The 27,324-nt window shown below is 40.6% G+C and overlaps 1 protein-coding gene across 1 annotated transcript in view; it reads right to left on the bottom strand.

The window, feature by feature from the left end:
* SLC9A9 (solute carrier family 9 member A9) overlaps positions 1-27,324 on the bottom strand; it is an 885,771-nt gene that overhangs the window by 619,015 nt on the left and 239,432 nt on the right. Inside the window, exons 7-8 of the mRNA XM_075861458.1 lie at positions 13,718-13,856; positions 490-595 (exon numbers count right to left, since the gene is read on the bottom strand). Coding sequence (XP_075717573.1) covers positions 490-595; positions 13,718-13,856 — 245 coding nt within the window. The remainder of the gene's footprint in view (positions 1-489; positions 596-13,717; positions 13,857-27,324) is intronic.

Raw genomic sequence — 27,324 nt, 5'->3', positions numbered from 1 at the left:
CAATAGTTGGACTGTCAGTATGTAGGGAAACAGCCCTTTGACAAGGGGAATCTTTACACATATTTGTCAATGCTCGCACAGAGGTGGTGTTCACTATAGACACAGCAGAGCAGCGGAGGGGAATGGGGGCCCAAGTTTATGGAACAGCGCAGGGCCTATGGTCCACTTAATCCGCCAGTGATGACTGATCATATGCTGGGGAAGGCAGCTGAACGACATGCTGACCTGGGCTACTAGTTGGGCATCACTGCCAGTTTTCTGTTTTGCCATGTTGTTCATATTTATTTCAACATGAGGAACACTTTTTACCTAATGTCCTGCGGTGCTGGGATGGGGATACAACTAATCACCAGTATCCAACACTGCCTGTTCTATGTTAAATACAATTTGTCTTTTTTTTTTTTAAATTAAAAAAAAATACGTAGTCTTTAGATTTTGTCTTTAATTTATCTTAATCTACATAATAAAATTTGCCATTCAGCAACTTACCTGTCAGTCCTGCTGCTTCTGCAGATAGGAAGGCACTCCATGACAGAAGGAAAAATAGTCCTGTCTCCAACATAGGGAATTCACACAACCTTGTGAATTTTGTCAGGTGACAGAATTCTATTAAGGAAAACAAATTCTCAACATAGGCATAATTCAGAAATGTCAGTTCTAACAAGCTCACGAGGGATAAAATCATAAATTGTTCTTCTAGATTGTTCCGCTAGCTTAATAACAAAACTCATATTACAATTGCTGTGCTGTACAGTTTTTTACTAGTGTAGTGCACAATATTTGTTTCATTTACTTACCCAACATCTTGCCTTTTGGGGGAAAATGTATTAAAGTATTAATGTAGTAAACCATTTTAGGGCACGGCCAGACGTGGCGGATTTCCTCCGCAGCTGTCCGCATCAATGCCGCACAGAATCTGCGTTGCAGATTCTGCGGCGGATCTGCCCAAAATGTGCAGTAAATTGATGCGGACTAGCTGCTGCGGACTGCGGTAAAAGTGCTTCCCTTCTCTCTATCAGTGCAGGATAGAGAGAAGGGACAGCACTTTCCCTAGTGAAAGTAAAAGAATTTCATACTTACCGGCCGTTGTCTTGGTGACGCGTCCCTCTTTCGGCATCCAGCCCGACCTCCCTGGATGACGCGGCAGTCCATGTGACCGCTGCAGCCTGTGATTGGCTGCAGCCGTCACTTAGACTGAAACGTCATCATGGGAAGCCGGACTGAAGACAGAAGCAGGGAGTTCTCGGTAAGTATGAACTTATATTTTTTTACAGGTTGCTGTATATTGGGATCGGTAGTCACTGTCCCGGGTGCAGAAACAGTAACTGCCGATCGCTTAACTCTTTCAGCACCCTGGACAGTGACTATTTACTGACGTCTCCTAGCAACGCTCTCGTAATTCCGGGAGCCCCATTGACTTCCTCAGTCTGGCTGTAGACCTAGAAATACATAGGTCCAGCCAGAATGAAGAAATGTCATGTCAAAAAAGCAAGACGCATCCGCAGCAGACATAACATGTGCATGACAGCTGCGGACTTCATTGCGGAATTTAGAATCTCCATTGAAGTCAATGGAGAACTTCCGCCATGAGTCCGCAACCAGTCCGCCACAACTCCGCAACAGCCATTGCATGCTGCGAACACCAAATTCCGCACCGCAGCCTATGCTCCGCAGCGGAATTTTACGCATCGTCTAAACGAACACTTCTAAATAGAAGTGGAAGTCAATGGAGAAACGGCTCCGCTGCGGATTAACGCTGCGGAGTGTCCGCAGCGGAATTCAAGTGAAATTCCGCCACGTGTGAACCCAGCCTTATTGCTTCAATGCATCTTAGGGCTTATTACCACGAACGTGTAATACGTCCGTGCAACGCGCGTGATTTTCACACGCCTCACACGGACCTATGTTAGTCTATGGGGCCGTGTAGACAGTCCGTGATTTTCACGCAGTGTATGTCCGCTGCGTGAAACTCACGACATGTCCGTTATTTGTGCGCTGTTCGCGCATCACGCACCCATTGAAGTCAATGGGTGCGTGAAAATCACGCGCACCACACAGAAGCACTTCCGTGGGACGAGCGTGATTTGCGCAACAGCAGTCAAAAGTATGTTTGCAACCAGAAAAGCAGCACGTGCTTTTCTGTTTACAAACATTCAAACGGAGTGTCATAATGATGGCGGCTGCGCGAAAATCACGCAGCCGCACATCCTATGTGATGCCACACGGAGCTGTTAAGTGCCTTTTGAGCACGCAAAACGCAGTGTTTTTTGCGTGCGCAAAAACGCACACACTCATGTAAATCCGGCCTTAATGTAAAAAAAAGTAAGACACCATGCATACTACCGTAGAATTCATCCATAATTACGGTCCGTAATTACGGACCCATTCATTTCTATTGCCCAAGGATACCTTCCCGTATATTTACGGGAAGGTGTTCACTCCTATTTTTTAATTTTATGGACCGTGCTCCCATACTTTATAAGGGGAGTATGGCCCGCAAAGGTGGACGACTCATTACGTGCACGGTCGTGCGCATGTGGCCACAATGAGACATATATGTCTCTATGGTAACAGACAAAAAAACAATTGTGTCTAATGTGATCCTGCAATTCATAATCCGGTCCTCCTGTCCCTTACTCCTTGCTAACTTTCCAAATGTATGTCTTAGGCTGGGTTCACACGTGGCGGAATTTCACTTAAATTCCGCTGCGGACACTCCGCAGCGTTAATCCGCAGCGGAGCCGTTTCTCCATTGACTTCCACTTTAATTTAGCAGTGTTCGTTTAGACGATGCGTAAAATTCCGCTGCGGAGCATAGGCTGCGGAGCGGAATTTGGTGTCCGCAGCATGCTCTGTCTGTTGCGGAGCAGTGGCGGACTCATGGCGGAATTTCTCCATTGACTTCAATGGAGATTCTAATTTCCGCAATGAAGTCCGCAGCTGTCATGCACATGTTATGTGTGCTGCGGATGCGTCTTGCTTTTTTAACTTGACATTTCTTCATTCTGGCTGGACCTATGTATTTCTAGGTCTACAGCCAGACTGAGGAAGTCAATGGGGCTCCCGTAATGACGGGAGCGTTGCTAGGAGACGTCTGTAAATAGTCACTGTCCAGGGTGCTGAAAGAGTTAAGCGATCGGCAGTAACTGTTTCTGCACCCGGGACAGTGACTACCGATCCCAATATACAGCAACCTGTAAAAAAATAGAAGTTCATACTTACCGAGAACTCCCTGCTTCTGTCTCCAGTCCGGCCTCCCAGGATGACGTTTCAGTCTAAATGACGGCTGCAGCCAATCACAGGCCAAGCACAGGCTGCAGCGGTCACATGGACTGCCGCGTCATCCAGGGAGGTCGGGCTGGATGCCGAAAGAGGGACGCGTCACCAAGACAACGGCCGGTAAGTATGAAATTCGTTTACTTTCACTAGGGAAAGTGCTGTCCCTTCTCTCTATCCTGCACTGATAGGGAGAAGGGAAGTACTTTTCCCGCAGTCCGCAGCAGCTAGTCCGCATCAATTTACTGCACATTTTGGGCAGATCCGCAGCAGAATCTGCAACGCAGATTCTGTGCGGCATTGATGCGGACAGTTGCGGAGGAAATCCGCCACGTGTGGTCATGCCCTTAAAGGTCTGCATAGAAGCTGTAAACACAAAACAGTAGGAGCCTATTTGCAAAGTTGCTTCCATTTTTTTTGTACTTTAGCAAAATATTTTTTATTTTTTTTTGCAGAGGAGAGCATACCCTTTAAAGCAGATTCAAATATCTGCTATTTTAGGCCCCATTCACACAAGCGTGAATCACCACAACAACACACAGACCCATTGATTTCAATGGGGCCGTTCACACAAATGCGTGATTTTTCACGCAGCGAAAGTCCGCTGCGTGAAACTCACTGCATGTTCTATATTGGTGCGTGAAAACGACGTACATGCGTGTGTGGTGCGTGATTAGCGCATCAATTCTGTTGAAAAAAAAAGATGTGCTTTGTGAGTGCGTGAATAACGCATGCCCCTCGCAAAGCACACTGATGCATAACGCAACACACACGGTCCCGATTCACGCGCGTTTTTCACGCGCGTGAATCGGATACGCTCGTGTGAATGAGGCTTTACTTTTATGACCAAAACACATAGCAAGGCTGTTTTTAGGAATGGCGACAAGAGAGTTTGATACTGGAGTGTAGAGTATACACTAGTATCAGATGTAAATTCTAGCATTGCTCAGGAATATAATGTTCCTTGCTATAAATTGCAAAAGACTTAATTAAAATATAAAGTTCTATATAAAGTCAATTAACATCACATTACATAATACATTCCAAATGACCTTATCATTTTGCTGACAACGTAGTTTGTAATACGGTGACCTTTTTCGCCATTCTCAAATACGACAGCTATAAAGGATAAAATGAAATTTCATACACACGATTAAGTGGCATAATCTGCAGTACAGAAATGACTGTGACTATTTTTATTTGAAAGATCATGAACAGATAATTGCTCTTTACCATGTGTATACACTGATATGTTCAGCTATATTTAATTAGTATTGATCTTACATATTTTCCCATAAAAATGTTGAAGTTTGCTTAAAGGTTACTAACACTTCTAACATGGAAAAAAAAATTGTGGTAACCTTGATTTAAACAAGTCGCAGACATTTCTTGTGTGGGAGTGTCCCTCCTTATAATACCTGCTGGATATTAGGGCTTATTCAGATGAGCGTATAATACGTCCGTGCTACGCGCGTGAAAATCACGCACGTACCTACGTTAGTCAATGGGGCCGTTCAGACATTCCGTGATTTGCACTCAGCATGTGTCCGCTGCGTAAAACTCACGACATGTCCTATATTTGCCCGTTTTTCGCACATCACTCACACATTGAAGTCAATGGGTGCATGAAAACCGCGCACGGCACACGAACGCACTTCCGTGTGCCGCGCGTGATGCGCGCTACAGCAGTCAAAACTATGAATGAAAACAGAAAAGCACCACGTGCTTTTCTGTTTACAAACATAAAAACAGAGTGTCATAATGATGGCGGCTGCGCGAAAATCACGCAGCCACGCATCATATGCTGATGACACACGGAGCTTTTATGGACCTTTTGCGCGCGCAAAACGCACACACTCGTGTGAATCCGGCCTCAGGTCTGTAAATCCAGAATTGTGCTGCATAGTCTGCTGTGCGTGCTCTCCTCTCTCTTTTCAGATACACGGCCTGTGCGATTCACCCCCCCTTCAGACTGCCTTTGTGTGTGTGTGTGTGTGTGTGTGTGTGTGTGTGTGTGTGTGTGCTTTCCTCCCTATCTACAGCCTGTGTGATTTGCTTTCCCTAAAGACTTGAATGCTTTCCTCTCCTCTCCTAAGGGTATGGTCACATGCAGTGTTTTCTGGTGTTTTTCAGAGCGTAAACGCCTCAAAAAATGCCGAAGAAAACGGAAGCTGAGCGCCTCCAAACATCTGCCCATTGATTTCAATGGGAAAAACTACATATCCCCACAGGATAGGGGATACATGTGTGATCGCTGGGGGTCCGACGGTTGGGGCCCCCAGAGATAAGGAGAACAGAGAACCGAAAGTCCCCCAAAATGCTTCATGGGAATGGTGCACAGGTGCGCATACTCGAACAGCGCTCTATTCATTTCGATGGAGCTGCAGGATTCAGCGGTCTTGGAAGTCCCATTGAAAAAAATGGAGCGCTGGACAATAATGCACAAAAGCGCTCCATTCTCATGGTGCACCTCAGATTTTCGTTCCCCCGTTCTCCTCATCGCTGGGGGGGCCCAGCAGTCGAACCCCCAGCGATGACACCCGTATCCATTATCCTGTGGATAGGGGATATATGTGTTCTGTGGGAAAGCCCCTTTTAAGTTGATTTGTCACATATTTATGCTGTCACTTATAGGTAATGGGCCGTAGTTTCAGTTGGAGTATTCAGTAGTTATACTTGATAGAAATCACCAATTAAGCTAGGGGCTTTAGGTTTTGTGCTTTTTTCAAGTGTATTAGACACTTTAGGAAGTCACTTAGTGGTTTGTGTCAATATCAATGAGAAGGGAACCTATACATGTATAGAGCTGGAGAATACACTGTGTGCACAATTATTTGTCAAGTTATTTTTTTCAAGAATAATTTTATTATTGACCCACTACAGTGCTGTCGGTCAATCCAAAATGTTAATAAACCTCAAACCTGAATATTTAATAAAGTAAAAGAAAGGTTTTTGGCTTTCTTAGGAGAATACCTGTTTGCATAATTATTGGGCAACTATTAGTGTGCAGAATTATTATGTAACTCAAGGGTTTCAAACACGCGGGCCATCTGCAGCCCGCGGGGCATCGTAGCTCCCTCGGGAGAGGGCAAAGCAGGCCGAAAGAGTTCAGTCCCTTTTCTGCGCTGGATCGTTAGTGGTAGGTGAGCGTCCCGACAACTTCACATTTTTTCTGAGTGTCCCATTTACCCGGCCGAGTTTGAGACCCCTGATGTAACTAAATGAAAAAGGAAATTTTTCCCATCTCACTTGTTTATTTTCCTCTGTTAGGGCTAGTTCACACGGAGTACTTTGGCGCTGTTTTTGATGCGGAAACCACGTTAGAAACATCACCAAAAAACGCCCGAAATCACCTTGATTTCAATGGGAGGCGGAGGCGTTTTTTCAGCGAGCTGGAAAAATAAGCTACAAGCCCTTTCTTCAGGGCATTTCCATCTCTGACCTCCCACTGACATCAATCGGAGGCAGAGAAAGCAGTTTTCGCTGCAGTTTTTGCCCATGGCGCTAAATGGCCGCGGGCGAAAAACGCTGTGAAAAACGGGGCAAATGTTCTGCCGGAAGGTCAAAATCTGCCTCAAAATTCCTGAAAAAATTTTGAGGCAGGGTTTTCCGCCCGCAAAAAAACTCAGTATGAACTTAAAGTGAGAATAATAAACAAAGAACCCAAAATTTACAAATAAACATTTCTGACATTTAAAAAACAAACAAAAAAACATTGACCAATATAGCCCCCCTTCTTTTCAATAACAGTCATAAGCCTACCATCCATGGAGTCCGTCAGTTTCTTAATCGGTTGACCATCAATTTTTTGTGCAGCAGCAACCACAGCCTCCCAGACACTGTTCAGAGAGGTGTACTGTTTTCCTTCACCGTAAATCTACCATTTAATAGGAGGAATAAAAGCAAAAAATGCAAAAAGCGGGCGTTTTCCATGCGCTACTGATCGGTATGGTTAACACGTAAAACCAAATTCCTCAAGGGTACCAATGTGGTCGGTAATATAAGAATTTATTGGTACGATTTAGACAATATAAAACACAACTGTTTGACAGCGAACAGTTTCGAAACCGAACCGGTTTCTTCCTCAGGTAGTATATAAATAGATGGGTGGGGTGCCGGTTAAATAACCGAGTGAAAGGTCAGTTAAAGGCAAGAACTACCGGGTCGGGTACAGAGATAAAACACCAACTCAAATTTCATATCGGAACATACATATAATCACAACTGATTAAAACAAAAATAAAAAATATATATATAAAACATATATATATATATATATATATATATATATATATATATATATGTCCAGTGAAAGACAATTAGTTTCTATACATTGTAGTTAGAAAGTGTCTAGTTGTAAAAACATACTATATTAAACGTGATTCATATATACAAAGTCATACACCTATATAATTACATTATTCTTTTGGAATATATTAAAGAAAAGAAACAACTTTCTATACCAAAACTTTCAGCTGGCCACCTACTACGATGGAACATTTCAAAAATCTAAAAGAGTCCCGAGAGAGACTGATACAACTACTCACTGCAAGTAATCCCCCTACCCATCCACAAATGGATTCTGTGATCGTAGAATTCAATACTGAGGAATCACAAAAAATGAATGATCTTTTTAATGAGTTAGAAGACACATCTAGAACTGAAATGCAGCATCATATCGATGTAATGTTTTTATCCATATACCTAAAAGAAAAAATCACGCCCAGAGGGCTCAGAATGCCCTTTTCCTCTACATTTAAGGATGATATTATTTTTACCACCAATTGGGAAGAGTATATGGAAGAATGTACAAAGGGAATGATTAATAGACTTTTGTCTAAAAGGAAAATGTTATGTGTTAAATTAGCTAGCAGTATTGAAATTATTATAGAGCAACTAAAAATCTATTCCAAACATACAGATTTTCACCACATCAATAACAATATTAACAATAGAATTTTCAAAGCCGAGCAGGAATTAATTGAGAAAAAAGCTAATAAACTTAATAGAGATAGAATAGACTATCAAACCAATCAAATTAGATCCTGGACAAAACATCCCTTTCACCATGCTCGGCCGGAACGAACACACACAACTAATAAAATTCTTCAACCTACCATCATTTCTCCCCATTCAGACCCCAAAAAAATTTAATTAGAAAGAAGATTTGAGATGAGCCAATCTCGTAGAATGTTTTTTAACAGTAAATTTAGTAAAGTCAATTACAAAAACACACCCAATTATAAAACTCTACCTGTGGACAAAAATTTAAATTTAAATTTAAATTCTATTAACTTCACTCCCTCTAAACCTGTTGAAGCTCAGAAATCACCTATAGGAAACTTATCAATCGATATGTCTATTCTAACAGTTCATAATTCACCCGACAATTCCCCAACCAGAATTCATTTGGAATCCTCCTTATCTCACCCACCCAGTACAATATTATCCCCCCCCCCCCCAGTCGGCATTGTTAAGTTCTGCTGATTGTTCTCTTCTCATGGGAACTAATACCATTGATAATACCAGAGCTGGGTCAAACATGTCTGTTCCATTCCTAGCTTCCGTATTCCCAATCCAACTAGAAGAACCTATACCCTCCAGCTCCCAATCCTCTCTTTTTTTAGATCCAATCCCACCATCCAACCCACAAAAACTAACAATTACTCACTTTTTTCACCCCAAAAAAAGAAAGTACGATACAGAGGAACCAGAGGAGGCAAAAAGAAAAAAAGAATAATGATCTCTCCTATAAAACCTACCTCTATATTTAACCTTTCAAACTACATTTTAAACAATTCGGAAACATCACTTTTAAATAAAGGCCTAGCATTTTGTCCCACTGCCAGTACCAATGGTTTTGATCTATTCTTAGATTTACATAGATTTACGAGAAAACTAACACTACACAGACACTTCCAAATTACAGCTACAAAAAATAATCCTACTGATTCCGACAATGCCAAAAACACAAATATAATGTTAGATACCGAAATATCGGATATATTCAGGCATACAGATCTAAAACCGGTATCTAAGTTTTATCCTGTGGGTAACCAAGGAAACTTTATCAACACTTTTCATCATCTAGTCCTGAAAGATCTAGAGGAGCTAGATTCATACAAAATTCGTGGAAAAAATAATCTTACCTATAAAGAGAAAACAGCTCTAAAAAATCTAAAAAACAATAATCAAATAGTTATCAGATCAGCAGACAAGGGAGGGGGGGACAGTAATTCAAAATATTACAGATTATCATGAAGAAGCACTGAGAATCCTATCAGATGAGAATTACTATAGGAATCTTACAGTTAACCCATTACTGACAATCATGGAAGACCTTAAAACCATGGTTAATCAAGCTTTTTCTAATAATATCCTTAATAAAAAAGAAAAAAATTACTTGATTCCTGAGAATATTAACATGCCTTTTTACTATCACCTTCCAAAAATACATAAAAACCTAATCAATCCCCCAGGGAGACCAATTATATCGGGTATGCAATCTCCCACCTGTCACCTTTCACACTACTTAGATGTATTTTTACAAAAATATGTGATAGAATTCCCAAGTTTTTTAAAAGACTCAACACAATTAATTGGGGATCTCAATAAAGTTTTAATGAGAGAAAACCTATTATTTATTACCCTGGATGTGACCGCACTTTATAGTAATATCGAACACACATTAGGTCTGGAAAAATTGAAAATAAGACTAGAGAGAGATACTGAATTATTACCAATACAAACTAAATTTCTCTGCAATAGTATGGAATTTATCCTAAAGAATAATATTTTTTCATTTGATCAGAAATTGTACCATCAAGTAAGAGGCACAGCAATGGGGACACGGGTAGCTCCTAGTTATGCGAACATCTTCATGGGAATGTTTGAGGAAGAATATATCTGGCAACATCCATGGGCAAACAGTAATATTTTATTATTTAGAAGATTCATTGATGATCTGTTCCTAGTCTGGGAAGGTGATTGTATAACAGCGACAGAGTTCTGTCAGACATTAAATAATAACACCTGGGGGATAAATTTCACTTTCAACATACAACCAATTGAAATCGATTTTTTGGATTTAACAATAGTCAAAACTACGAGTAAAATCATTACCCGTACACACTTCAAAAAAGTTGATAGCAACAGCTATTTGGACTACAAGAGTAGTCACTATCATAAGTGGCTAAAAAACATCCCATAGAGTCAGTATAAAAGAATTAGGAAAAACTGCACACTGAACAAAGATTTTAATGATCAAAGCCGCATTTTATTAAAAAGATTCAAAGAGAAAAACTATCCAAAAAAACTCCTCTCTGATGCATACAAAAAAACAGTGATTTTAAGCCAAAAGGATTGTCTACCCACTAAGGACATAATATCAAATGGTATCGAAATGAGTGCTACAATAGACATAAAAAAAGTGAAGGATGAACAACCAACAAACTTTTTCTCCTTCAACTTTATAACTAAATATAATACAGCACATAAAAATATAAAAAACATCATGAATAAACATTGGCACATTTTACAGATTGATCCTTTTTTTAAAAATAGCTTACCCACGAAACCTATGATAACTTTTAAGAGAGCCAAAACGATGAAGAATATTTTAGCACCAAGTCGGATTAATTTTCCAGGAAGACAACAGACGCTCCAACAAAATACCATGTTCCCAAGTTTACACACAAAGGGTAGCTCCAAATGTAGAAAAAAGAACTGTTTATGCTGTTTTAGTATACGTACCACAGATATTTTTAGATCAAACCAAACAAAAAATGAGTATAAAATTGAAACACAGTTAAATTGCCAGTCAAACTATGTTATTTATCTTATTGACTGTATTTGCGGTCTCCAATATGTGGGAAGAACCATTCAATTTTTACATTGTCGACTAAATAAACATCGTTCCAACTGCAAGAAAAAATTCCTTTTGCACAGTATCTCCAAACACTGTACTCTGTTTCATAATAATGATTTTAAATGTTTTAATATTACACCGATTGAACATATAAATGAAAGCCGAGCGGATAGATACGATTCACTGTGCAAGAGGGAAATCTATTGGATTTATAAATTAAAGACCCTAAAACCTGAAGGTTTGAATGAAATTACAGAGATCATAATTTAATAAAACGAATCTACTCTGGATGAGTCCCTTTATAGGTAAACAAATAAGAAATTCGTTATAAGTAAATATATATAGGAAATTCTTCAAGAACTGGCAAAGATCGTACTGAAAGAAAAAAACCTGTTTCCTTTTAACAACAAAAACCATAAAATTCGATCTTCCGAAAGTAACACTAAGATTAGTGTAATGATAAAATTGGCATTATTATCATTTCCACGAAAACAGTATAATTACGCAAAGAACATATATAAAAATGTATCTACACACATGTACACACATAGAACTTGTATAAAAATTATTTTAGCTGAATATTTACGAGTCTATATAGCAAAAACGAAAAATAGAATAAAAAGAGTAATAAAAAAATAGATTATTCTCTAATATAACCTTCAGAAAAAACGATAAATAAGATGATACTCCATTTGTATGCTAAATCCTCTGAATGACAAATAAAACCTAGGAAATGAACCATATATAGATTCCAGAAGGGTCTGAATGGTAGTGAATTTTTTTCACATTTTTTTAAGTTTCCCTTTTAATAAATATTCTTTCCTTTTAAAATTTCGTTTTAATATACTATTAAATTATATTTTTAAATAATGTAATTATATAGGTGTATGACTTTGTATATATGAATCACGTTTAATATAGTATGTTTTTACAACTAGACACTTTCTAACTACAATGTATAGAAACTAATTGTCTTTCACTGGACATATATATATATATATATATATATATATATATGTTTTATATATATATTTTTTATTTTGGTTTTAATCAGTTGTGATTATATGTATGTTCCGATATGTAATTTGAGTTGGTGTTTTATCTCTGTACCCGACCCGGTAGTTCTTGCCTTTAACTGACCTTTCACTCGGTTATTTAACCGGCACCCCACCCATCTATTTATATACTACCTGAGGAAGAAACCGGTTCGGTTTCGAAACTGTTCGCTGTCAAACAGTTGTGTTTTATATTGTCTATATCGTACCAATAAATTCTTATATTACCGACCACATTGGTACCCTTGAGGAATTTGGTTTTACGTGTTAACTATACCGATCAGTAGCGCATGGAAAACGCCCGCTTTTTGCATTTTTTGCTTTTATTCCTCCATTCATTATTGAGACTTTGCACTCCAAGTTCTCAAATCGGGTCCTATGCTGCAATTTGATCCTGCCATTAATACACCGTGGAGGCTACCTATCTGGAATCTACTACACTGGATGTTATGCTCCCAGCATAACCGCACCAGGTGAGCACTATTCAACATCCTGTTCACATGTGTACCATCACAGTGTCATGCACTATTGTGCGCTTTGTGTTTTTTCTACCCTTTCCTACCATTTAATAGGGGCCCACAAGTTCTCAATAGGGTTTAGGTCAGGTGAGGAAGGGGACTTATTGCTATTATTTCCAATAAGGAATATTTACAGTAAGGGTATGTGCACACACACTAATTACGTCCGTAATTGACGGACGTATTTCGGCCGCAAGTCCCGGACCGAACACAGTGCAGGGAGCCGGGCTCCTAGCATCATACTTATGTACGATGCTAGGAGTACCTGCCTCTCCGTGGAACTACTGTCCCGTACTGAAAACATGATTACAGTACGGGACAGTTTTCCTGCAGCGAGGCAGGGACTCCTAGCATCGTACATAACTATGATGCTAGGAGCCCGGCTCCCTGCACTGTGTTCGGTCCGGTACTTGCGGCCGAAATACGTCCGTCAATTACGGACGTAATTAGTGTGTGTGCACATACCCTTTAAAAGTAGTCAAAACATGGAATGCCTTACTACCGTTAGTAATAGCAAAACCAATAACAGAATTAAAAATAAAATGGGTAGACGTATCTCATGAATAACGTTATTGAGAATTGTAATTAATCAGGGGAGAGAACAATGTTTACTTGATCCAGGGAAATTATCTGACAGTTTTTGTGAGATCTGGGGGGAACTTTTTTCCCTTTGTGAAATAAAATTGGCTATTTGCCCAGGAATCGGAGAAACATTGAATTCAGTGGACATGTGTATTATTTTATCCTATTATGCAATATCTAATTATTTTAGTATCCTGAAATCTATATAAGTAACAGAATGATGTATGTTTTTATTCTAGTGACACCAAATGACTTCCAAACACAAGAACATAAACATACTTGAATCAAGGCCGTCAGGTGCGGAAGATGAGGACCATCATCTTTAAGAAAGTGTTCACAAATGGCCCACAATGCACCTTGAACACTATAAATATCAAGTACTATACATACAAATAAAAAGATTCACTTTCAAAGGATATCAAAGCAGTGATGACAGCATATCCGGAGCCCATAGCAAATGATCCAGCAAATATTCCCAGGAAATTGCCAACACATTGGAAGAAGGCAGCTGCATCAAACACATTTGGGTTCTCCTTTGGGCTGTAAATTGATATAGAGCTAAAAAACAAAAAAACAAAACGAACAACATAAGAATTAAGATTAACAATTGGTGTATTGTCTCATTAGCAATGAAATATTACACAAAAAAAATGAAGGAACTAAGTTTAAGCTTTTAAAAATGGATATATCATCCTATATTTACCATTAGGGCCTTATTTATCGCTGGGCACTGAAGGTCCAGTGTCTATGGCAGCACCTTGCAGGAAGAATGGCGGGACCAACAGCTATTAATAAAATTACACATAGTGGGGAGGGTAATAGGGGAGTTCACGTGGTCACAAACTGTTGCTTCAGACTGCCACAGCAGTCCGAGCAGTGATGTGGGCAGGGGGCGCTCGCTTCCTTCGCAGTGCATGCCGTCTACGCCGGCTGTGCTAATAAGTGGAGCAGCAGATAGAAGCCCCTGCTGACATCTCACTGTGGGGGAAATCAAGGAGCATTGCTTGTCTCCCTCCCTCTCTGCTGTGCCTTGGAGCTGGCAGCATCCCCACATCATAAGCCTGTAAGTTTATGGGGGCTAGGGGGCTGTTTTGAGTTGATCATGCATGGGTCTGAATTTGGCGTCTGGGGTCTAAATTTATTATGAGGTCTAGTCTGGGGTCAGAATTAATTTAGGGGTCTGTATTAATTTTGGGCTCTAATCTGGGTTCTGAATTAATTTGGGGTTCTAGTCTGGTGTGTGAATTAATTTTGTGTTCTGGTGTATAAATTAATTTTGGAGTCTGGTCTGAGGGGGGTGTCTATTGAGAGCACTGCGTTGCCGCACGCTGACTTACCTAATGCAATGCTTTTATCACACCAACCAGCTTGGAAACAAGTATAAGTATTTTAAATTGGTCACTATTTATTTGGGGCACTTTCTATATGGGGCAGTATTGGCACAATTCTACATGGGGCACTATTTATGGCATAACTTTATACAGGGAAATATTCCTGGCACATTATCTGTATGGTGCCATTTATTGTGGGCCACTTTGGGGGCATTATGTGTATAGTACTATTTACTGTGAGGCAGAGTCTTTTAATGCAGTAAAGTGTTTGGGGGCACTAAGTAGAACAGCAAACACATTATAAGGGACAAAAGCAGGATAAAACTATTAACCTCTTAAGGTCCAAGCCATTTTTTTATTTTTCATTTTCGTTTTTCACTTCCCGCCTTCCAAGAGCCATAACGTCTTTATTTTTCAGGCAATAGAGTGGTGTGAGGGATTATATTTTGCGGGAGGAGTTGTAGTTTCTATTGGTACCATATAATGTACTCTGAAGCTGAAAAAAAATTTGCGGGCTGAAATTGGATAAAACTGCGATTCCTCCATTATTTTTTGGGTTCCGTTTTTACATCTTTCACCATGCGGTAAAAACAACAACTTAACTTTATTCTGTGGCTCAATATGATTACGGTGATATCAAATCTATATACATTTGTTTATATTTTACTACTTTAAAAAAACAAAAAACATTTTGTTAAAAAAAAAATTGTTTTGTTTCACCACATTCTGAGAGCCATAACTTTTTAATTTTTCCATGCATTGAGCGGTGTTAGGAATTATTTTTTGCGGGACCAGCTGTAGCTTTTATTGGCACCATTTGTTGGTACATATGACTTTTTGATCACTTTTTATTAAATTTTTTTGGGAGCTAAGGTGACCCAAAAAAATCAGATTTAGACGGTTTACAATTTTTTACGGCGTTAACAGTGCGCATTAAATAATGCTATATTGTAATAGTTCAGACTTTTACGGATGCAGCAAAAAAATTTTTTTTTGCCCTACTAAAAACTTGATATCACTTCTTTTTACACATTTTATTACTCCCCCTAGGCGACTTGAACCACCGATCTTTAGATCGCTGGTACAATATACTGCAATACTAATGTATTGCAGTATATCGTCATTTTTACAGGCATCTGTTAAGCCCTGCCACAGGCAGGGCTTAACAGAGGCAGAGTGAAGGCAGCCCTGGGGGCCTTCATTAAGCCCCTGGGCTGCCATAACAACCATTGTCACCCCCGATCTCGTTGCAGGGGGGGCGATGAGCTGTCGGAGGGGGCCGCCCCCCTCTTTTCAACGCCTCAGATGCTGCAGTCGCGATTGACTGCAGCATTTGAGGGGTTAAACAGTCAGTAACAGCGCAATCGCTGCTCCAGGCTGTTAGTCCCGGGTGTCGGCTGTAAAACACAGCCGAGACCGGAAGCATAACATCACCCCCCGCACCATGATGTACCATTGCGTCATGGTGTGTCAAGGGTTAAAAGTAGTCAGCAGGATGGGGGTATGTGAAAAGCATGGAGTTTTGCTGGGAAAACATGCAGCAAAAGATGTCTGTATGGCAAACTCCGCAGAGGCAAGTCGTAGCTGAAAGAAGTCATCATGGCAGTCTGGGCCAGATAGAGAAGATGGGGAAATGAATTAATCCAATAAGGGAAGATGTCACCTGTGAGTCACTGAATGTAATTGTTTATTATGCCTTTGACCGCATCTGATCAGTATTTTATTAATTTGTTAAGTCTGCAGTGTTGGGATAATCTGTAGACCGCCTGTATGGTACATGATCACTATTCAGTCTCAGAATGGTGGAAATATTAATTTGCAGTATGGTGGTGAATTTGCTATTCCTGTAGTATTTTTCTATTCAGCATGTTGGTGTTATTTAGCCTCGGTATGGTGGTAGTATTATTAATAAAATAGTGGTATTATTCAGTCACTGTATGGTGGTGTTATTTAGTAGCATTATGGTGGTATTATTTAGTCACTGTATGGCAGTAGTATTTAGTCATGGTATGGTGTTAATATTTAGTCACTGTATTTATTATTATTTTGGGGTAGAGCTAATATATATATACAGATTCCAGATTTCAGTACCGCATAGCGTGCCCTATAATTCCCAATAGAGCACATGACTCTTGGGGAACACAGTCCACACCACTGAGCACCAGAACCTGGTTGTGGGGTAGATAGCAATGGCTTGTGCAAATGTTACTATGAGCTGCATTCACATTTATAAATTTTGCCACCGATAACTATTTTTACAGTATTATAATTGATGATCAATGATGAACGATCGTTTTGTCCTTGATCTTCTCCTTTGTTAACACTGACCAATTATCATTACAATTGCTCAGAAACAAGCAAATCATGATGATAATTGGTGAGTGTAAATTGGCATTTATTGGGGACATACTCATGCTTATTGTTTAGGACAACATGAACTGTAAATGCGGCCGTTTACCAGGACAGATTTTTCAATCATAGGAAATTCTACTATAAATAAAACACATCAGGATATGGCTATTTGCACTCTGCAGTTTTCAAATCTATCTCCCATGACAGGAAAATTAAAATTAGTTGGTAAGTGGCACAGGGATCACAAATGCCTATGGAAGTAAGACATTAGGATGTATATCTAAACAACTGCATAATCTGTAACCTGTCCGTTTAGGTAGGTAGGGACACAAAAAAGCGTAAACACTGCGGATATTCTGCAATGGATTAAATTGCGGAAAATCTGCAGTGTATTACAGTTGCAGCAGAGATTTATGCTGCGGAATCCCGGCTCTTGTGTTGCAGGTTTTCCCCATTGAATTCAATGGGGAGGTAAAACTGGGAACAAATAGGCACAAAAGGCAAATTAAAAAAAAAAGTTACATTTTTGCGGTATAAAAATAATAAAAAAGGTTAATACAAACCCCGTTCTCCATTGTTATAGTGATGGGTTCCTCTGTTCTGAGTGCAGACCAGCCTCCTGGGATGACGTTTCAGCCCATGTGACTGCTGTAGCCAATAAAAGGTTTCAGCAGTCACATGGGCTGCAGCTTCATCCCAGGAGGTCGGGCTGCACTCAGAACAGAGGGAAGAATCGCTATGACAATGGAGATTCCGCCCAAAAAACGACACCACAATTTGGCGCGGATTTTCGGGCAGGAATTCCCTGCGGCTTTCAAGACGGATATGCTGGATACCTTTATGCAGCGTATCCGCCCTGTGTGTCCTTATCTGTAATGTGTTGTGTAGGCTGCTATTTCCTATGTGCTATGCATTGAAGCCAGTTGTGGAATAAGAGCATAGCCTAGCATGGTGAACTGGTCTAGAGATAGGAACTAAACAAAGCGCGTTGTCAGGAAAACGCCATGTATAAAGTTTTAAGGATAATCAGTTAGGGCTTGGAATTAAAAGCTGATCCAAAACATCACAAATGGATCCATCAGTGGATTTTCTACCTTTTAAAAATTCAGTGACCAATGGATGTGATCTTTGCTGATAGCAGCAGTTTCTTTATTTTAGAGCCACAAAAACCTCCATTTTTGTCCTCCTCCACTATGTACTTGGTCATCTTATCCTTGTCACAGTAAACACCTTCAGTATGTCATTGAGTGTCTGGCACATGTTTCTCACACAGAACTGCCTTCTGGGATCTCACAAGACCAAAAGTAAAAAAATAATTAAGATATTTAGTCTTATTTGAGCTTTATATATTCCGGGAAGATCTCTGCCGTTTGGGTATTGTTTTTTTTTCATGTCTATTTGATGGAACATTTCATAATCTGGTGCTTGTTGGGCACAAATGATCAAAGGTATTTCTTTAAGGTATACCATATTATACATAAAAAAATAAATAAATCAGGGACAGACAGAGTCCTGGGCCATTGGTCCGGGGCTAGTAACAATGCTGCATACTTTAGCTTGTTATAGACATTGATTTCGGAAGCCACCACTAATGAGGGGGAAGCAGATTGATGCGGGATAAAGGGGTTGTCCACTTTCAGAAAATTCATGTTATTTATTTTTTTAAAGTAATACCATTTCCAATATAATTTCTGTAATAATTCCTCATGGTTTTCAAGATCTCTGCTTGTTGTTATTTAGTAGGAACATTCATTGCTTACTTCCAATAGCTATATTTCTGTCCATGGTCATGTGATGGACACACAGGTGCTGGGATCGTTAAAAGATGCAGCTCTAAAACACATACTGTAAGGCCGGATTTTCACGAGCGTGTGCGTCTTGCGCATGCAAAAACCGTGGCGTTTTGCGTGCTCAAAACGCACTTGACGGCTCTGTGTGTCATGTTCATATGGTGCGCGGCTGCGTGCTTTTCACGCAGCCGCCATCATTATGACACTCCGTTTGGATGTTTGTAAACAGAAAAGCACGTGGTGCTTTTCTGTTTTCAATCATTCTTTTACTGCTGTTGCGCGAATAACGCGCATCCCACGGAAGTGCTTCCGTGTGGTGCGCGTTATTTTCACGCACCCATTGACTTGAATGGGTGCGTGATGAGCGAAAAACGCCGAAATATAGAACATGTCGTGAGTTTTACGCAGCGGACTCACTCTGCGCAAAACTCACGGACAGTCTGCACTGCCCCATAGACTAGCATAGGTCCGTGCGACCCACGTGAAAACCACGCGGGTTGGACGGACGTATATCACGTTCGTCAGAATAAGCCCTTACTGTAACGAGCCGTGTACCTGTCTGTCCATCACATGACCATGGACAGAATTGTATCCACTGGAGGAAAACAATAAATGTTCCTACTGAATAACACACACAAATCTCAAACTGTGAGAAATTAATAAAGAAAGTCTATTGGAAAATTGTATAACTTCCAATTATACACAAAATAACATTCATTTGCTGAAACTTAACAACCCTTTAAGGATCTCTTTACACACTTGTATTAGGTCTGTGTAGTAGCTGCATATTTAGTGCCAATTATGTGAATGGATTCTGTCCTGTGAGATCAGGAAAAACCTTACCAATTGGCAGAACTTTCTTGATCTCACAGGACAGGACCCTGTCCCCTACTTGGCTCCAAATATACAGATTATCCATGGAGACTAGATAATGCTAAATTCATGAGCCTAAAGGCTCTCTAAACACTGGTGTCATGGCCGTCTTTGCAGTCATGTCAGCTATGATATCTTTGTTATAATCCATTTTGTAGATCTCATTGTCAGTAAGGCTTCCATTTATTTTTTATTAATAGTGCAGCATGCTACGTTATTCTGGCCATCAAAAAACAACAGAAACCTGCTGGAAAATAACTACAAGGAGCGTGAACCATCTAATTGAGCCTCAATTTACAATTTACTCCCCCTAGTGACGACTGTGTGCGTCTGAAATCCACATATTTGACTAACCATCTAATGCATGGGAATCAGAGCTCTACCACAAAGCGAATCACTGTAAAATATGGAATCTATTGATAAAATAATTGGTACTTTATAAGCTCTAGGTAAACTTTTCCGCCAGAAGAGTCAGCATTTGCCATTGTGTTCAAAGTTCTACATAAACTAAAAGTCTATTATTACTCTTCATCTTCGGGAACATAAGGCAGGTGTCAAACATTTATTTAATAGAAATGTCACTGAAAGTGTGTTGTAAGATTCCTCAGTAGCGTAGGTGTGTAAGTAAAATGCAGCATAAACAGACAGCTTTGCATTATTTATCATCCATATGTCTTCTCTGCTGTTCAGAATTGATAAAGACCCTTGTTATTATGTAGCTCTAGGCAATCAGAACAAATAATAACACAAAACATTGCATGAATTTCATGAATAGAATGGTCCTTGTTATACAACAAGCTGTTACATTTTCTTGGGCAACTATTTCACCAGAGAATATATCTACTGCCAGAGCCGCTACACACATTAGCACTTTATATAATGACAACAAGACTATACAATGGAAAAAATGTACATGCCTCATTCCGACTGGCTCAAAATTCAGGTATTCACCGGCGTGAGCATTAGTGGATTCATAACTAGATCTTATGTAAGGACGGCAAACTTCAATGGAGTATTCCCAACTGAGACATTGATGGCAATTCACAGAATATTCCCCAAAAATGTCTGATAACTCTGGTACCCGAACCTATATTGAGAACGGGGGTCACCCGACTTCTGCTTCTCCTGCTGTGGCGGTGGAAAGTTGCAGTCAGGGATTAATGGAGAGGGGGCGGCGGCGGCTCTCTATACTGTTGTATGGGAAATACGGAAATAACCTGGCAGCACTTACTCGGCTGTTTCCATTACTCTCATTAAACAGAATGTATAGAACTGCGTATGTGCGACCCTCACTCATATAGTGCCCACCTGGAATCTGCGGCCAGCAGCTGCCGCACCAGGCAAATTGGGGGTCGGATGACCCCTGTTCTCTGTGCAGTCCCATATCTATCAGACATTTATCCCAGAGCTAGGATTCCTCTGGATATGCCATGGATGTCTAAGCCGGGAATAACCCTTTAAGATACACAGAGAAAGGATAGTCAATGTAAGTAACAAAGATATTTTGTAATGTACAACATAGTGATCACTACCTTGGGGTAGGGAACTAGAATTGAGTTGGGTGAGCAATGCATTTGCAGGCAGTGGCATAGTTATATGGGTTGCAGAGGTTGCAGTCACATGCCAGCCCTGATGCCTGAGGTGGCGGCCCAAAGGCTCTTCTGCTATGTAAGAGGACATCAATACTATAGGGCCTTGTTCACACAGTTCAGATTTTTGGCAGATTTTGCATGCATTTCTTAAGCCCAAACCAGATTTGGATCTAGGAGAGCTGACCTATACAGTTTTCCTTTATACATTTTTTCTGTTTAGGTTCCATTCCTGGTTTTAGCTTAAAAAATACATGCAAATCTGCAGCAAATCTGCACTGTTTGAACAAGCAGAAAAAATGGGACATAAAGATCATCAAAACCACAAAAAAGGCCATACTCACTAGGTAGGTGGGTGGGTGAAAACCCGTTCCCATCAGGACGCAGACGGGTCAAAGAATGCTGCAGAAGGAGTGTGCATTAAGTAGTGATAGCCCCTCCCACTAGTCTTGAGGGGAGTGGCGGACTAAGTGCTCAAAGGTGTGCGATAAATGAGTGTCAGTGTAGTGCTAAGGTGTGAATGGATGGTAAAAAATAAATATGTATGTATGAAAGTGTCAGAACTGTGTAATAATGTAATAAAAATAAATAAATAAATAAATGTGATGAATAGGGGTCAGTGCTGTGAATAGTACATGGGGTGTCAGTACTATGTGTAATACGTGGAGGGATAATGTGCTGGTCGTCAGGCATGGCGTCCAGCACATTATCCCTCCACGTATTACACATAGCACTGACCCCTATTTATCACATTTATTTATTTATTTATTTTTTTTTTTTTTACATTATTACACACTTTCATACATACATATTTATTTTTTACCATCCATTCACACCCTAGCACTACACTGACACTCATTTATCGCACACCTTTGAGCACTTAGTCCGCCACTCCCCTCAAGACTAGTGGGAGGGGCTATCACTACTTAATGCACACTCCTTCTGCAGCATTCTTTGACCCGTCTGCGTCCTGATGGGAACGGGTTTTCACCCACCCACCTACCTAGTGAGTATGGCCTTTTTTGTACTGTTTGAACAAGGCCTAAATGGTGTGATGGTATAATTGCATAATAATGTAGTAACACTAGTAAAACTAACACTAGACAGAGCTATCTGTATCTCATTGTACAATTAAAGACTTTGGGGCAATTTATAAAGACTGGCATTTGATACGCCAGTCTTAATATGGGGATCTCTGGAGTAAAATGTGCCTCTGAATAAATTGGGCGTCAGAAAGGCGTACAGTTTCTGGCGTACATTACGTCACAAACCTCCTGAGTCCTGACAAAGCTGCGATGAAACACACATTAGGAAACCTGGGCACCAAGTCTATTTATTAACAGGTTAGTTGTTACTTTTATGTACTATGTAGCTACTTTTCCAGCCAGTAGTGATACAGATTGAGCTGGGCTTAACTTTAAATCGCAACAAAGTTTTGGCACAAAAAACTAGCGTCAACTAAGCCAACCAAAATGTGGTATAAGGAAGAGAAAAGTGTCTAATACAGTATGTCTAGTTAGATATGCCAAATTTATCATATACCATGCACCCCTAAATTTTGGTGCATCTTCTGAGTTCCTGGTCTAAAACTTTGACAGTATTAGTAAATCTATCCTAGTGTGTTACAGATTTTTTATCAGTGCAGCGGAACAACAACTACACCTGTTTGCAGAAATAAACTTATTAAACATTAAAGTGGTAATATAGCTTTGTAGAGGACATCATTTCTTTTGAATTTGAACATCAACTCCAAGAATCATGGAGGACCAAACTAGAATATGGTGGGGTATGTGCCCAGAGGTGCAAGATTGTCACATAGGATAAGTGCCCAAGGAGGTGGTAATGTGTTAACTTTAAGGGCACATTCACACGTGGCGGAATTGCAGTGGAATTCTCCAGCGGCCGTTTTTTACATTAGTTTCTATACATTTTTAGTAAAGTTACTTCAGACGTTGAGGAAAAGTCCGCTGCGGACCGTAGGCTGCGGTGCAGAATTTTCCCTCCGCAGCATGCTCTGTCTGTTGTGGAGAAGAAGTGGAATTGCACTGCGTATTTCAGCCTTTGCAATGCAAAAACTGAAATCTGTGGCCAGTCCGCTGTGTTTTCTGCAACGTCTGAATTACCTGTCAAATATGCAAATGTTGCTGCAGATTCGTTGTGTAATTGCCCCAAATCTGCACCAACATTTGCAGCGGAAAAACTCTGCCACGTCTGAACGTGCCCTAAGGGTATGTTCCCACACACAGGATATAATGCAGATTTTCTGTCAAGTAAATCTGTCACAGAAAGGCTGGATTCACACGAGCACATTATGTCCGTAATGGACGGAACGTATTTCGGCCGCAAGTCCCGGACCAAAAACACTGCAGGGAGCCGGGCTCCTAGCATCATAGTTATGTACGACGCTAGGAGTCCCTGCCTCGCTGCAGGACAACTGTCCCGTACTGTAATCATGTTTTCACTACAGGACAGTAGTTCCACGGAGAGGCAGGGACTCCTAGCGTCGTACATAACTATGATGCTATGAGCCCGGCTCCCTGCACTGTGTTCGGTCCGGGATTAGTGGCCGAAATACGTTCCATCCATTAAGGACGTAATGTGCTCGTGTGAATCCAGCCTAATCCACACAAAATAGTGCGTTATTTCTGCTCACATTGCAGCATTTTTTCCGCAGTGATTTTTAGTGTTAAACATTGGTTATAGCAAAGTATATGTGCACCTGTGGATTTCCAGTGGTTTTTACTGCGTTTCCGCTGCATAAACGCTGTAAAAACGGCAACAATATAAATTCGCTGCAGAATTTCTGCTCGCCATTGAAGTCTATGGGCCAAACACACAGCATCTCCGCACAGAACACACAGCATAAATTGACATGCTGCGAAATTTAAAAAAGCACAGCTGAATAGTTTCCGCACGACTTTTGTGTTTTTTTTTTTAGCAGTGTGGGCATGAGATTTTCTAAATCTCATTCACTTTGCTGCTACTGTAAATGCTGCGGAATTTCTGAACATAATTCCGTTGCAGAAATTCCGCAGCATTTACGCTACGTGGGAACCCGACCTAAAGTTGTACCTGTTCTGGTAAACTACTTGGTGCTGGAGCTGATCAGAGGTTATTAGGCCTCATGCACACTTCCATCACCGTTTTCACGGCCGTCTCTCACGGATCCGTGTGTCCGTTATGGTATCCGTGTGGTTTCTGTGTGTACTCCGTGTCCGTTCCATGTTTCCGTTTCAAACGGACATTGTTCTTCCGTCTGGCTTCCGTGTTTCCGTTAATAAAATGGAAGGTATTGAACTTCATTTAAACTGTGGAGCTGACACACTGTACACGGAAGCCTTCCTTGCCCCGTCCGGTTTTTTCACGGACCCATTGACTTCTATGGTCCCCACGGTCACGGAATCACTGACTAAAGTTGGACAAGCTCTACTTTTGACGGAACGGAACAAGGGATCCGTGAAAATAACGGAAGTGTGCATGGGCCCATTGAAATGAATGGGTCAGGGTGCTATCAGTGAAAAAACGGATAGCACCCTGTAGGAAAAAACTGAAGTGTGCATGAGGTCTTAGACTTGTACAGGCAAACAGACGTGCAGAGAACGTCAAATAAAAGATCATCTGAATAAGGGGCAAAATCAGATTTCAGCCTTTTTTTTTCCAAAATGCAGCATGCTCTGGGTATGGCCTTTCCTTCTGCCATTATTCACATAGTCTTGTCTATAGGACTTCAAAAATACATAGAAAAATGCATGTTACAAATGAAACAAAACAAAAAACGGCACCAAAAGCACGTGCATGCTGTGCGATACATTTATTAACTGTTTTAGACACTTTTTGCGCTGCATCCAAAAAGAGGGTGTGGCTTAGCAGAAAGGGGTGTAGTATGTTAGTAAGGGGCATGGCTTAACATGCATCCCCATGCGCCAAAACTTTGGCGCAAAAAGCTGGCGTAAACTAAGCTAACAAAGAGGTTGTGTAAGGAAGAGAATAGTGTCTAACATGTCCAGCTAGATGCATCATATTCATCATACAGCGTGCACTACTTTGATCAATTTGGTGCATTATCGGACTGTATGGTCCAAGTTTACGCAGTGTAACGCTTAAACAGTAGTAGTAAATCTGCCCCGGTGTGCGTAAATGAAAGCCTTAGGGCACATTCACATGTGACGGAATTGCTGTTGAATTCCGCTGTGGACAGTCCGCAGTGGAATTCTGCAGCAGCCGTTATTTACATTTGTTTCTATACATTTGTAGGAAAGTTAGTTCAGACGTTGCAGAAAATTACCATGCGGAAATCAGGCTGCGGTGCAGAATTTTCCCTCCGCAGCATGCTCATGATGTTGCGGAGAAGAAGCGGAACTTCACTGCGTATTTCAGCCTCTGCAATGCAAAAACTGAAATCTGTGGCAAGTCTGCTGTGTTATCTGCAACGTCTGAATTAGGCCTTATTTACACAAGCGTAATTCACGTCCGTGATACACGCGTGATTTTCACACAGCGGACTTGGCACAGATTTCAGTTTTTGCATTGCACGGACCTATGTAACTCAATGGGGCCGTTCAGACAGTCCATGATTTTCACGCAGCGTGTCCGCTGCGTAAGACTCACGACATTTCCTATGCTTGAGTGGTTTTCGCGAATCACGCACCCATTGAAGTCAAAATCACGCGCGGCACACGGACGCACTTCCGTGTGCTGCGCGTGATTCACGCAACAGTTGTTCAAGAAATGAAGGCAAAAATAAAAGCACCTCCTTCATTTCTGTTTCTAAACATAAAAACAGTGTCATAACGATGCCATATGCGCGAAAATCACGCAGCCACGCACCATTCACTGATGACACACGGAACTGCAACGCGAGCATAACGCGCCTTAACTGTCAAATGTGCAAATGTGCAAACGTGGCGGAATTGCTGTTGAATTCCGCTGTGGACAGTCCGCAGCTGCCGGTTTTTTCATTTCTTTCTGTACATTTTTAGGAAACTTAGTTCAGATGTTGCGGAAAATAACTGTGCGGAAATTAGCCTGCGGTGCAGAACTTTCCCTCCGCAGCATGCACATTACATTGCGGAGAAGAAGCGGAATTTCACTGCGGATTTCAGCCTTTGCAATGCAAAAACTGAAATCTGTGGCAAGTCCGCTGTGATATCTGCAATGTCTGAATTACCTGTCAAATATGCAAATGTTGGTGCAGATTCGTTGCGTAATTGCCCCAAATCTGCACCAACATTTGCAACTGAAAAATTCCGCCATGTCTGAACATGGCCTTAACCCCTTCCCGACATTTGACGTATCCATACGCCAAAGTCGGGTAGGGGAAGTATGGAGCGGGCGATAGTTGCTATGGCTGCCTGGGGGCCTAATGAAGGCCCCCAGGTCCGCATCTTTGTACACCTATTAAGCACTGCCTCCGGCAGGGCTTAATAGGTGCCTGTCAGAATCACGATATACAGCAATACATTAGTATTGCAGTATATCGTGCAAGCGATCTAACGATCGCTGGTTGAAGTCCCCTAGGGGGACTAATAAAAAAAAGTAAAAATGAGTTAAATAAAGGCGTTTTTTTGTGTAAAAAAAAATATATATATTAAAAGTTTAAAATACCGCCCTTTTCCCATTTTCCCCCTAGAGATAGTAAAAAAAATAAAAAATAAACATAATTGGTATCGCCGCGTCCGTAAAAGTCTGAACTATTACAATATATCATTATTTAACCCGCACGGTGAACGCCGTAAAAACAAAAAATTTAAACGCCAGAATCTCTATCTTTTGGTCACCTCATCTCCCACAAAAAATTAAATACAAAGTCATCAAACCGTCGCATGTACACCAAACTGGTATTATTAAAAACTACAGCTTATCCCGCAAAAAATAAGCCCTCATACCACTTAACCGACGGAAAAATAAAAAAAAGTTATGGCTCTCGGAATTTGGCGACACAAAATAAATTTTCTTTTTTACACTTAGGTTTTTACACGTAAAAGTAGTAAAATATAGAAAAAAATATATATATTTGGTATCTCCATAATTGTATTGGCCCACAGAATAAAGTTAACATGTTGTTTTAATTGCACAGTGAATTCTGTAAAAA

Source organism: Rhinoderma darwinii, chromosome 4, assembly GCF_050947455.1.
Source record: "Rhinoderma darwinii isolate aRhiDar2 chromosome 4, aRhiDar2.hap1, whole genome shotgun sequence".
Classification (NCBI taxonomy): Eukaryota; Metazoa; Chordata; class Amphibia; order Anura; family Rhinodermatidae; genus Rhinoderma; species Rhinoderma darwinii.
This window is presented reverse-complemented; position numbering and strand designations above follow the sequence as displayed.